This window comes from Anopheles maculipalpis, chromosome X (assembly GCF_943734695.1).
Source record: "Anopheles maculipalpis chromosome X, idAnoMacuDA_375_x, whole genome shotgun sequence".
In the NCBI taxonomy this organism is placed as follows: domain Eukaryota; kingdom Metazoa; phylum Arthropoda; class Insecta; order Diptera; family Culicidae; genus Anopheles; species Anopheles maculipalpis.
The window spans coordinates 5,664,491-5,676,633 of NC_064870.1; the positions used below are offsets into that span (position 1 = coordinate 5,664,491).

The 12,143-nt window shown below is 47.9% G+C and overlaps 1 protein-coding gene across 14 annotated transcripts in view; it reads right to left on the reverse strand.

Moving 5' to 3' along the window:
- LOC126563597 (disintegrin and metalloproteinase domain-containing protein unc-71) overlaps positions 1-12,143 on the reverse strand; it is an 86,535-nt gene that overhangs the window by 30,712 nt on the left and 43,680 nt on the right. For 6 of the 14 annotated variants that reach the window (XM_050220614.1, XM_050221184.1, XM_050221028.1 and 3 more), the window contains exons 2-16: positions 7,540-7,590; positions 6,915-7,063; positions 5,595-5,660; positions 4,495-4,574; positions 4,285-4,354; positions 4,049-4,195; positions 3,378-3,674; positions 3,127-3,299; positions 2,761-2,930; positions 2,487-2,650; positions 2,094-2,409; positions 1,854-2,025; positions 1,595-1,714; positions 1,333-1,510; positions 914-1,067 (exon numbers count right to left, since the gene is read on the reverse strand). In XM_050220614.1, coding sequence (XP_050076571.1) covers positions 914-1,067; positions 1,333-1,510; positions 1,595-1,714; positions 1,854-2,025; positions 2,094-2,409; positions 2,487-2,650; positions 2,761-2,930; positions 3,127-3,299; positions 3,378-3,674; positions 4,049-4,195; positions 4,285-4,354; positions 4,495-4,574; positions 5,595-5,660; positions 6,915-7,063; positions 7,540-7,590 — 2,307 coding nt within the window. Of the gene's footprint in view, positions 1-913; positions 1,068-1,332; positions 1,511-1,594; positions 1,715-1,853; positions 2,026-2,093; positions 2,410-2,486; positions 2,651-2,760; positions 2,931-3,126; positions 3,300-3,377; positions 3,675-4,048; positions 4,196-4,284; positions 4,355-4,494; positions 4,575-5,594; positions 5,661-6,794; positions 7,064-7,539; positions 7,591-8,970; positions 9,121-12,143 lie in introns of those variants that run through there. The other 8 variants (XM_050221334.1, XM_050220949.1, XM_050221262.1 and 5 more) reach the window with 5 other exon arrangements.

Genomic DNA, 12,143 nt, shown 5'->3' on the forward strand with positions numbered 1-12,143 from the left:
CGAGAAGATATTCTGATGCTCTATGGCCTACGCGAACACTTTCAAGGTTGCTGCGTTCTACTGAAGCAGTTGGTGTTGGACAATGGACACGGCTAACATCAAACCAGTACTGCATGTAAGGGAGAGCGAAACTAACACGGGGCGGAATGGGCAGAAAATTGTTCATCCTAATTGGCAGAGATTTGCGCAAACACAACCCTGACACCGGACAGACCCTCACACACTAGACAATTGTTCCTCTCGGTGCTGCGGCAGGGCACGGGTTGGTGGCGCACCTTGCAACACACCTAGCCTGAATGTTTTGCTTGGTCCTCCCACTAGACGACACCATTGCAGCAATGGCGTACGGGTAAGATGGGTTTCAACTAATGGGGTTAAGGGCAAAACCAGGCGCGAAGTCTGAGATTTCGGATCGAGCTTGATGATGTGGCTTTACAGAGCGCACACCACGCCATAGGCTTTGATCGTTTTGGCGGAGAGGCAAGCCGAGGGTTCCACACTACACTTGATTGAGTATTATTATATGTAGTCAAGATTATGGGTTGGTGTTGCGGTGTCGCGACTTTTATCGCTGTGTCCTACTGCACTGGCTAATAGCTTGTACTGTACGGTTGTACCAAAAGATGGTGGTTTCTGTTTTTTTGTTTGTTTTGGTCCTCATTTTTCTTTCCCTAGTGGTTTTTTCGAAGCTGAACGAAGTATTGTTGTACGTATGCATGAAGCTACATACTGTACTGTGTGTCGTAACTAAAGAAAGCATCAAATATGTCCAACACAAAAAATGAACGAAAAACCATCGGACAAACTGAAATTGATATAAAGGTAAGTAGTGGCAACAGCACTACTCACTGACGTATTTGTTGTTGTTGTTGTTGTTGGGAAAAGCGCAAGCATGGGCAACGAGAGAACTTACCGTAACGAGTCGTTTTCTTCTCCATGACGATAGTGCTTTCCGGCGTGGTGGACGTGACCGGCGATGCGTACGTGGTAGTGATATGCGCCTGAATTGAGCAATCCGGACCTGTCCAGCCAAACTTGCAGAAGCACTTATTGTTGTTGGTACAGTCCTGTTTATAACGGGGGGGTGGGCGAACGGGATATGGGGTTAGGGTTTTTGGTTCGAACGTAAGTAGGCAACGATGGCAGCTTTGCCCATCCCGGACAAGGCTGACACTGAGCAGTTGTCAAGATCTCTTGACTAGCAGTTCGGGCACGCTCTAGAGACTGTGCTCTCGCTACACGGCAGCAGCAGCAGCTAAGTGATCTGGCATGCTGACAACGGTGCGAACGATAATGCATAATGGCGCCGCATCCGCCGCCACTACTACTTACCCCATTGCCGGAGCATTCGAGATTGTTGTGGTTCGTCGGACACTTGGTTTGATCGATGTATGGAAAGATACTGACACACGTCTGATTGACACAGATCAGATTATCGCCGCACGGTGTACCGTCGCGCACCAGCCCGAACGGTGGCGTGTTGGAGTTAGTGGACGTCCCAGTTATTGACCTTGAACGCAGAAATCAATGCAATCCGCAACAGATTACGACCAATGCACACGGCGGTGCGCCATCCCGGCTACTGGCTACTTACTTGCATTCGTACTCCGTGCCACGTATGGAGATGATTGCGCGTGAATACAGATGCTCACTGCAGTCCTCCACCGGCGTACGGTCACCATCCTTACACTGCAACGAACCGCACTGGATGTTTCTGCGGGACGAAAAGACATTGTTGTTGGATGTCGTTGTGATGTGTTACTCCAGTCCCCCCTCCTTCCTTCTACTCCTCCTCCTCTCCCCCTCCTCCTCTCCCTCCTCCTCCACCTCCTTCTCCACAGTGTTACACTTACTCAGGCTCACATTTGATGTAGTTGCCGTTACTGTCCTTGCCGCAATGGCCGTTGATGGAACCCTTCGAGTTGAACTGTTCGTAACACACTCGATCGGCACCGGTGCCGCTGTAGCCCCAGATACGCTCACACTGGACAGCTTGGGTCGGGCAGACGCCATTAAAGCAGTAGCCTACATGCAACGGGACGGGTCGAGTTAGTCGAGTCGCGCTATACGCGAGAACCACCGATCATACACACCTGTCGAGAAGCCGGTCGAATTCATACCGCACGGGTTGCCATTCTTCTTATGTACATCGGGCGGGCACTGGCCAGACTCGCCATTGCAGTACTCGGGCAGATCGCACTCGTTGTGCGCATCGCGGCAGATGACGCCCGGAGGCTTTAGAATACATTTATCACAGCAGGGCCCAGTCGCGCACTGGGACTCCTTTTTTAGCTTGCACGTGATACCGTCACAGCACGGATCCGTCTTGTCGCAGTCGAGCGCACTGCCACAGTCACACTCCTCGTCGTCCTCCACGATACCGTTACCGCAGTTCTTGCGGAGTTCCACCTTTTTGTTGGGGAAAACGTTTTTGGAGGAGTTTTAGCACAAGAGAGACGGCGCCTAACTTCTAACCGCTTACATACCTCGTTCGGTTTGTTCAGCAAACAGAGCCCATGACCGATGCGCAGCGCATCGATGTAATCCAGTCGGCTACATTCGGAGAACTTGTACGGCTGGACGTTCTCCAACCCGACAATCGATTGCGACATAATGCAACCGTGCCAGTCTCGACAGATGCACTCGTCACCTGGGAAAGACAAAGGGAAGGATAATCGAAAGCAAAAAAAAAACGCCCTCCGAAGTCCTACCGCCGCCGATACTGCTGAGTAGACATCAGATCGAGGGTGAAATACTTACGATTATCGTCGTGACCCATGCCAATGTTATGTCCTATCATGTGTGCCATCGTTCCGGCGAGCAGATGCGGCTCATAAGGATTCATGTCTACGCTAATACCAACGGCTTTCGGTGTGCAGACGGTTTCCGGTACGGACATGCCAACCTCACCGCCAGCGAATGTTTCACCACTGGTGTGTTTGTGTGTGTGTGTGTGTGTGTGTGTGTGTGTGTGTGTGTGTGTGTGTGTGTGTGTGTGTGTGTGTGTGTGTGTGTGTGTGTGTGTGTGTGTGTGTGTGTTTGAATGCAAACAGAAACGGAGAGGCAAGAGCGAAGTTACAAGCGTGCTCAGAGTCACAGTAGATCTACACCTCCAGCAATACTTACGTCAGCAGTTGGGTCGTATCTTTATCTATTTTATACAAATTCCTAGATGTATAGTCGTTAAAATTGGATATTGCTTTGCTAATATCTTTGCCTCCATCGATCTGGGCCTGATTCTGGCCCTGCCATGTTTCGATATATACAACGGATACGCGTGTATTCAGCGTGCGGAAGTACTGCATATTTCGGTGAGGGAAAGAAGGCAACACCGAGGTTAGTAATTCTTCCCAGCGATCAGCCAACGCAATACATACCAGATCGGCAATGTTGGCCACCTGTATGGCGTCGTGGACCACCTCCGTTCGGGTACTGCCGTTGCGCTTCTGGAACATCGCCTTGTCAATGATGAGTGCCGTTTCGATGTACTTGGTGGTTTCGCGCACATCCCGCCTGTACCGGCCCGCACCGTTACGATCGATCAGCTCCACCAGCCCGGCATGATGGCTGCTGCCGCGGCGTATGGAGCGCGTCCTCCACTCGAGGTTGCCGGAATTCGCACAGCCTTTATTTGATTTTGTACGTGCTTCAAATATAACATGTGGATGTTTCTGCTGAAACGAACGGGGATGGTTTTTTTTAGTAGTTGTACACACATACACACACAGAGCCCATCTGCTGAAGGAGTCGTACTGCCCGCAAAGAGTGGTTCCTGGAGCACCGGACGAAATTCAAGAACAAATGTTTGGAGAGAGAGAGAGTGAGAAGAGACTGAAGAAGCGGTCCCAGAAAAACAAAACGGATCAGAGCACTTGAGTGTGAGGATGAGTTGGACTGCGTCCAATAAACGGGATGCTTGAAACTGTATAGCGTGCGTCGACTCTTTCAGCACACTTCACACAAGGGCAAGGGCATACTGGGTTGTGAGTAATCCAACCGCCCCCACGGGGGCCACGGTTTTTGGAAAGAAGATGGAAGAATAACATACCGATAAATCACCTCCGTAAAATGGATGAATAACAAACGTTTCATTACCGACGTGTATCACACCGCTGACACCGTTGCAGGTGTGGAAGGCTGCACTAGCTCCCGGATAGTCTTTAACCGTGCCGTGGTAGTAGCAGTGTTCAATTTCCTGACAAGCGCAAGTACACAGACAGAGATCGACATAAGTAGTGGTGACAGCTGGTTTGTCAAACAGCTCGAACTGCTCGAATTACTTACTCGATGTGAATCCTGAGCGAACCCGCTAGGTAGATAGTGCTTCTGTACAATGTTGGGAGCTAGTAATTGTCTGTAGAGGGAGGAAAACACAAAATGCAACATAAATCAAACCCATTAGAAACAGCAGGCACAGGTACGGGACGCTGCGCCTTCTCCTTGGAACAACTTGGTGCCACCAAGCATCGTGCGCCGTGGCACGCAAATACTCACGTATTTAATTCCAAATCTAATCGAAATTTATGGTTAAAAGCTTTTATCAAAAGTGATGTTCGATGAAAATGCTTCCCAGTCTGCGAACGTATAATGGGACAAGAGAAAATTAAAGGTTCATTAGTTGGAGCCCGTTAATTACATGACGGGAACGAGGGAAGACACGTTAATCTGGCTGTCGATGGCTTCGACAGGTATCGCCACGCGTACACACGTAGAAAACGGGCTCGCTGCAAACGGGTTACGGGCATTGGAAAGCAAATTCTCTTCGGTGAAATTATTCCGATTATATCAGGTTAGCTTTGACAGCTAGGGGTGAGACTAGCCTTCTGGAAGCGGGGAAATCCTCAAGCTAAGATCTCCCTTGCACATCTGTATGTGTGTTTTGCGCCACAAAGCCGTTTCACGTGTCCTTGAAGAAAACCCCCATCCTTTCTGCATGTATAGTTTTCCTTGCTCGCACCCAACCCAACGCCCTCCGAGGCATCCAGCACCAGCAGTAGCAGCCATTTTTCCAATAAATACGTTCATTTCCGTCACCCGGGAGAGGTTGTGCTCGAAACAAACAAGTTGCTCACACAGTAAGCACACAGTGTGCGGGGGGAAAAGGCATTTTGCGCTGGTACGTCTCGGTGGCGACACTTCGGTTCGAAAGCAATTGTCCGAATAGCACGGAAACGGATGACTATGATTTCCGCTGACGAATAAGCGAGACCCAGGGGCGAACGGTTTTACACCGAACGGTAGTAGACCCCTGTGTGCTAACAAGCATCCGGCTGGCGGCGCGATGAAGATGCAAATCTCGTGATTGTGCTTCTGGGGAGGGGTTTTTTCTTTTTTTTGTAGTTGTTGTTGCTGCTGCCTTTCCCATCTACCCGAGCTAAACGATGATGAGCGCGCGAAAAAAAAAGCCCAGCATCTCATTTTTCATCGCTTGATTGTTTCCTTCCATTAAGCTTCCTAATGAATGTTTTTTGAGATTTTTAATCGACCCATTTGCCTGCGTACCCGTTTCGACTCCGGCAGTACCGTTTAGGGGCGAGCTTTGTCGAAGCATCTTTCAATATGATGCTTGCGGAAGATTGCGGATGCACACTTACCCTCGAGCGGCCACGGCCTCCACCGCCACTTCCCGAGTAGCTACCGTCGTAGCCACGCTGTGGAAACTGCCCAGGCAGACAGAAGCAAGACAAATACGAGAAGAAAGAGAAAGAAAGAGAGAGAGAGAGAGCGGGAAGGAATTGGTTGTAAAATACGCGATACGGCACTTAGGGGTAGAATAAAACAGGGAGGGTTAAGTGTCGTGCAGCTGAAATAAGAGTTTTGCTAAGACTAAAGCTTCCTTACGGGAGTGTGCTAAACCGTAGTACACCTGGCCGGTGCCTTTACCAATATCTATCCATATTATGCTATTAAAAAATTAAACCCACATTGATTGCGCCACAAAGTATGCAATTCGCGTGACAAAATTATATTTCTATCGGTGGGTTTTATTTCGAATAATTTTTTCTATATTTTCTCCACGATTAGGAGCTTCTGGTACGATATTTATCTAACACCGGCGGAGAGCATGTTATGCGCAACCACAAACACGACCCGTAATCTGACAGGAGCAGATGGGTTTTAAAGTATTTGCTCAAAAGATTTTAGCCGTGAGATGATGGCTACAGGAAGCGTGTAATAAGATAATGGAGAATAGAGATAAAGAGCTCTCCTGCTCGTGTTACGTGTGTTTCCTTAGCGTCGTGTGCACTCGAAAGATGCTCGGAGGAAAATATCCTTTCAAACAACCATTTTATAAAACACACGCTGCTTGAGAAATGCTCTCGAACTGCTCGAATTTGTTTGGGTTTGCCGTGCAGAACCTATGATAACTGAAGATTCCTTCAGCTATTTCTTTTTTTTTTATGCGAATGAATGAGTCGAGAATGAAGTTGTAGAATGAAGGTAATTGTATGTTTAAACCTAAAATTACGATCAGTGTGTATATATATGTGTGTGTGTAGACTAACATGTCATGGACGCTGAACAGTTGGGTATGCGAAAAACTGCTCAAGGAAACGATTTATTGCATTTGATTGAATTGTATTTTTGTGGCGTATCCCTGTGTTTCCTTTCAACAGTCCAACACATCACAAAACCATCAACGTTCAATAACAAACAGAAAAACAACCAATAAACCACATGACAGTTACAAAAAAGGTACAACAAAAACATGACAGATGCGACTCAAAATAAACGAACTAAAAAAAAACCCAAACGTGAAATGGATGCATGTTATGATAGAAAGGAACACATACCGTTCCACCACCCGTCTCATCATCACCACCACCATACACAGCATAATTAGCTTCATAATAATAAGATTTACGTGTACGTGTCCGGTTCGTATCCGCCGGTTCGCGGAAGCGATAGCGTACCTTTGGCTGGTTAACTTCACGCGTCGAGATGCCCATCTTCTCATGATGGCGCAACTGTACGGGATAGATGATCTGGTAGTAACTGCTACCGATCTTATCCACGAGCTCCTGGTTTTGCTGGTGCTCCTTCAGCAGACGCTCCACTTCACCTGGAACGGTAAGCGCGCAGGGACACACAACATGGCCGCAAGTTAGTACTCCGTACAAGTGTATGAATTTGAAGGTGTGTGTTCGTGTGCAGATGTTTGTGTTTATGATGACAGATGACCAGGAAAGTTTTGTCTTCCGCGAGAAGTCGAATGCTCATGAATATGCGGATTATGCCCCCGCGACAGTTGCGAGTGTTTCCGGGAGAAAGAGAGAGAGGGAGAGAGGGAGAAGGATGGGATGTTGGGATGAGGGAAACTTTTCACTTCCCACACGGCGGTGTGCAACTTGTCATCAAGCACAAGAAGTGCCTGGGAAAGTGACTGGAGACAATGCGAACGAACCAGGACCAGCAATGACAATGACAAGATGTGGCGGGAATGTCAAACTTTGTCCTTGCCGTCCCTCGGTGTATGAATGTAATGGCGGTGTAGCTGGTGTATCGGTAGCGGGCCGGTCGACTCACTCGAAAACTTACCTACTGGGCTTTCTTCATTCCAGAACGAATCATCTAATGTGTAGTCAGCTTCTGGAAAGAGTTCGGCAAGAGACGCACAGAAAACGGTACATCGATTAGATTGTGCACTGATTACGGCGGTAACGCTGTCGGGAAACAGCTGTAATCCCGTGTAGGAATTTGTGTAAACATTTATTCGAGCAGTTGCTTCCGTGGCACAGCAGTTCTTGTGCGACCGTCTGTCTGGCACTGACTGTCAGATGATGAATGGAAATTGGTGCCGTCAAGCAAAGATTGTCCTGATGGTTGCAAGTTTAAATGTAACGCTGCTGCCCTCATACAGCTGATCTGGATCCGGATAGAAATCCTGCTGCTCTATTACCAACCATTTAGTGTGGAGCTTGCTTAGTAGCTATAGACGCCATGACAGATAACTAACACTCGGTACCATTCACATACACCGCTAAAGAAACGTCATTCGTATCTAAATTTAATGATCGCATCCATCGAAAAGGCACCATTAGGCTTTTTTTGTTGTTTTGGGTGTTTTTTTTTTTTAGAAACGATCCATTTTTCTTTTTTCTACATCTGTCAATCCGCAAACTGTTATGGCACTAAAGTGGTTTTTTGTTGTTTGCTGGAACGGTACGACAGCGGTGTGATTACTAATGTTTCGTTTCAGAATCCAAACGCTTTGCCGCACTACTTTAATCACGGGTAAAGCGTAGGAATTCTAAAACAAACCATTAACGAAAGCAGCGTGACTTGCACGAAACACGACGTTTTGCGCTTTGTTTGTCCAGTCCAGGGAGGGTTGGGACGCCATTATGGATATATCGCTGGGGAGGTTTTTTTTTCCCTTCGGTCACTTACGGTCGGTCGGTCCCCATTTTGCTGTCACTGCTGCATGCTATTTTTTTTTGTTTGGATTTGTTTTTAGCTGCTTCGCTCACTTTCTTTTTCAGCCTTTCTACAGGTGGTGCAATCTATTTTTAATCTATCTGCAACCAGTGACCACTATTCTAGCTGGAGCCGTGCCATTTTCTCCCGTCATTCCTGCTACGCTGTCAGTTCGTGGTTAGTGGTTATGGCGCTTGTTGCGTATTCAGTATTCGCCTTTTTTTTAAATAACTTTGCACCATTCTTGCAGCCTGCTTCGTTGTAGCTTGAGTGACTATACTTTTCGTCGCCATTTTTTTTTTTTCGTTTGTTGCCGTCATTGCTTTGTTAATCTTCTTAGTAATGTACGTCCACACCTTCTACTATTTACCCTTTTTCCTGCCACATTCCCCCCCCCCCCCCCCCCCCCCCCCCCCCCCCAAATCGTTTTAAAACCGAGCTGTAGCAAAAGTTCTTTTTTGTTTTATGTTTTTGCACGCAGGACGATAAGGACACGCTCAATTGTGCTGTTAGAAATTAATTTACAACTACCAAACACACCCACCAACCTACCTCCAGCAGATTCGGCGAGCGTCATTACGAGGGCTAGTAGCAGCGCCCTCAGCGGGCTCATTAGTTTCATGACTACTAAAGCTGTGTCGTACGAACGTGCTGCGAGCTTGTTGCGAGTTTGAACGATGCCATTCGAGCCTGCTGTTTCCCCCGCCTCTGCCCTCCCACACACACACACACGCGCGCGCGCGTGCTTCCCCAAGCACACACACAAACACAGTAGACGAAACCCCCGGTTCACGTACACGTTTACGAAGAACGGCAAGCTACTACTGCCTGCTGCGAGTGTCTTCCGAGGAATACAGTATCATCGCACACGCTCGTGTTTGTATATAGGAGCATGTATATATGTAGGATGTGTGTGTGTGCGTATGAACTGATATTTGCGAGTTGGAACTGTCAGCCGAATATACTAATCCACGTCGAGTCCACACCAAATGTCTAGCTCCTCGGGTGCTGTTGCATCCCCAGGACACGTAATAGACAGTTATGTGGTTCCGTTCAGGCTAGTTGAGCAGTTTGGCGCACTGCTACTGATGAGGGTAATGAGTGATGATGCCCATCCACCACACGGTTAGGCAGCCCGTGCTAGGAACACTAAAACAGCATTGTACGACTAGTTCTGAATCTTGAGCTTAAGACTAACAAAATCCCATCCGAGGTACGATTTCTTCACTCGTATGGGCGAAGTGGGTAAACGACACACGCATACTTTAGAGCACTGTTCATGTATGTCGCTATTGAAAGGCTGCTCTCACTCTCGCTATCTCCCCTTGCTATGTACACAATTACATTACATTACTATTAGCAGTGGCAGCAGTTCCGAAAGATGGAATCACAACTTCATGGGGGGGTTGCCTCATCCAACTAGATGCACACGCACCAGGCACCAACACACACTTTGCCAGACAGAGATTGGTAAAACTAATGTGTGAACACACATACACACTCATACACGCACACATGTATAGCCGAGATACATACGAGAGATGATGAAACCTGGTTAAGAGAAAGATACTACTACCACCGAGTCACTACTACTGTGCGATAGGTTCGTTAGCATGTGCTTTTTATTTGTGTAATGTAACCGTTGATTCTGAGATGAGATGAGATGATGAGATAGTCGCTCCTCTTACGAGCAAACCCCCTGCTAGTCGTGTATTGTCGCAGCCCAAACGAAAAACTTTGTTTTGTGCAGCTGGCACGCACGCCCACAGATGGGAAGTTGCCTTTGACGCGAGCTTCCTTAAGCTGGCACTGGCCTTTATCGCTGCCCAAAATCACTAAACCACGCACTCTGAGTCACTGAGAACCAAACACCCTTGTCGCATCAAGCCGCAGCAGCAGTACGACCTCTGTGTATATTCTGCTTCCGAAAGGTAGTCGGAACTTTAGGGGTGCAACTTCCCGGTGTAGGAGAGCGCCGAGTTACCGTCGGATCGCGGACTCAGTACACTCAGTTCGCCACCGCAGTACCGCACCGTACCAACACTTCGTTTTGCTGCACCTAAATCGTTGACGTCGGTTGACCATTATTACAATGAGCCGGCTTACCTGCGGAGAAGGAAAAAAGAAAGCAGAGAAGGCATAGTTTAGACATAGTTTGCGATAGACGGCAGCGGCATCATTGTGCCTCTATATTGTACGACTAATTGCAGTCGGAACCCCGTCGACGGATTCGCGCCCAACCAAACGTCAAAGTTTCACGAAATCATTAAGGATAGTACTGCCCGAGAGGACTGGCGTGGTACAGGAACGCAACAGAAAGATGAGAAAAAAAGAAGTAAACATTCGGGCAAGCTCTGGGCCGTGCATGTGCTAGTTTCGACGTATCCAGACAATCACCAATTATCTCGATTGTATCGTTCAACTTTACAGTCCAATGACATCGTGATGCAGTGATTTCTTTCCCTCTCACTCTCTCTCTCTCTCTCTCTCTCTCTCTCTCTCTCTCCATTTGCTGTTCGTCCTTACGCTGAGCTGGTATCGCCATCGTAAGGATTAATGGCAGAGCAGAGCAGAAATCGGATGAGGATCGGGTGTAAGCCAGCATGTCTAGCACGCTCGCGGCCCATGACTGGAATTCGAGATCCAGTTTCATCCACAGTTTTTGTTGTTTGGATCCGTGATTTTCGTCAGCCTAGTTTTATACCCAGTAATCAGAACCAACAAAATAAATAAAATAAAAAAAATGTTTGCAAACTATCCGCGCGCGCGCGCTCCTCTGTCCGATTATGTTTCTGTCGGTATAAATCAACTGACGGTGATATATATGTACGGTTGCATGTTGAAGGCTGTACAGCGCACCACTGCTCTGCCTGGCGGGCATCAGTAGTAACAGCTTAGTTACAGCTAAACAAAAACAACAACAACAACACCCCAACACTATGCATGTCCATGTCCTACTTTGGCTCGTCCTCGTGGAGCGCGTGGTTTCTTTCATGCTGTATGTGTGTGTGTATGTGTGTGTGTATGGCTTTATTTGTCGCCCTGAGCAAAATTCATCGTTATGCTTGCCGCGTGCCTAGGAGTTGCTAGGATTTTATTCTGCAGCGCTACTGCATGGACCGGCTCCACTATCGCCGGATACTACTCCCAATGCCCAATAACTATTTCGTTTACGTTTTGTGTGTGCCTCTGTGTATGTGTGTGCCCATTTTCATATCGGGCGTGGGGTTTCACGTTGCAGTGGCAAGACACAGGCAAAAACCTTCCCCCTCGCCCAAAGGTATATGGAGCAAAAAAAAAAAAAAATGGCGACGGCCTCGAACAACTCTATAGACTCTGGTCAATGAGCGGCGTGTGTGTGTGTGTGTAGTGAGTGAATAATGATTATGATGAGGAACGACGCTAGGAGGGTAGTGCCACGCTCATGACGGGAAGCCATTTTACGTACGTAATTGGGTGACTCAGTGATGGCGCGTAGGCGACAACCTACATGTTCCCACACGACCATCCAGGCTGACACGACACAGTGCCCGCGAAACTTAACGTAACGGAGGTAGGGGTCCCCAAGTAGCTCAGTCTAGGCGGTAGCTAAATTGTTTGCACCTACTGACAGCTACATTAATTCACATCGACTTATACGGCTTAAGCAAGGTATCTCCGGGAGAGGCTGGAAGACATTGTAAACTTCGCTCGCGTGTGTGTGTGTAAGGACGGGACCGCGCACT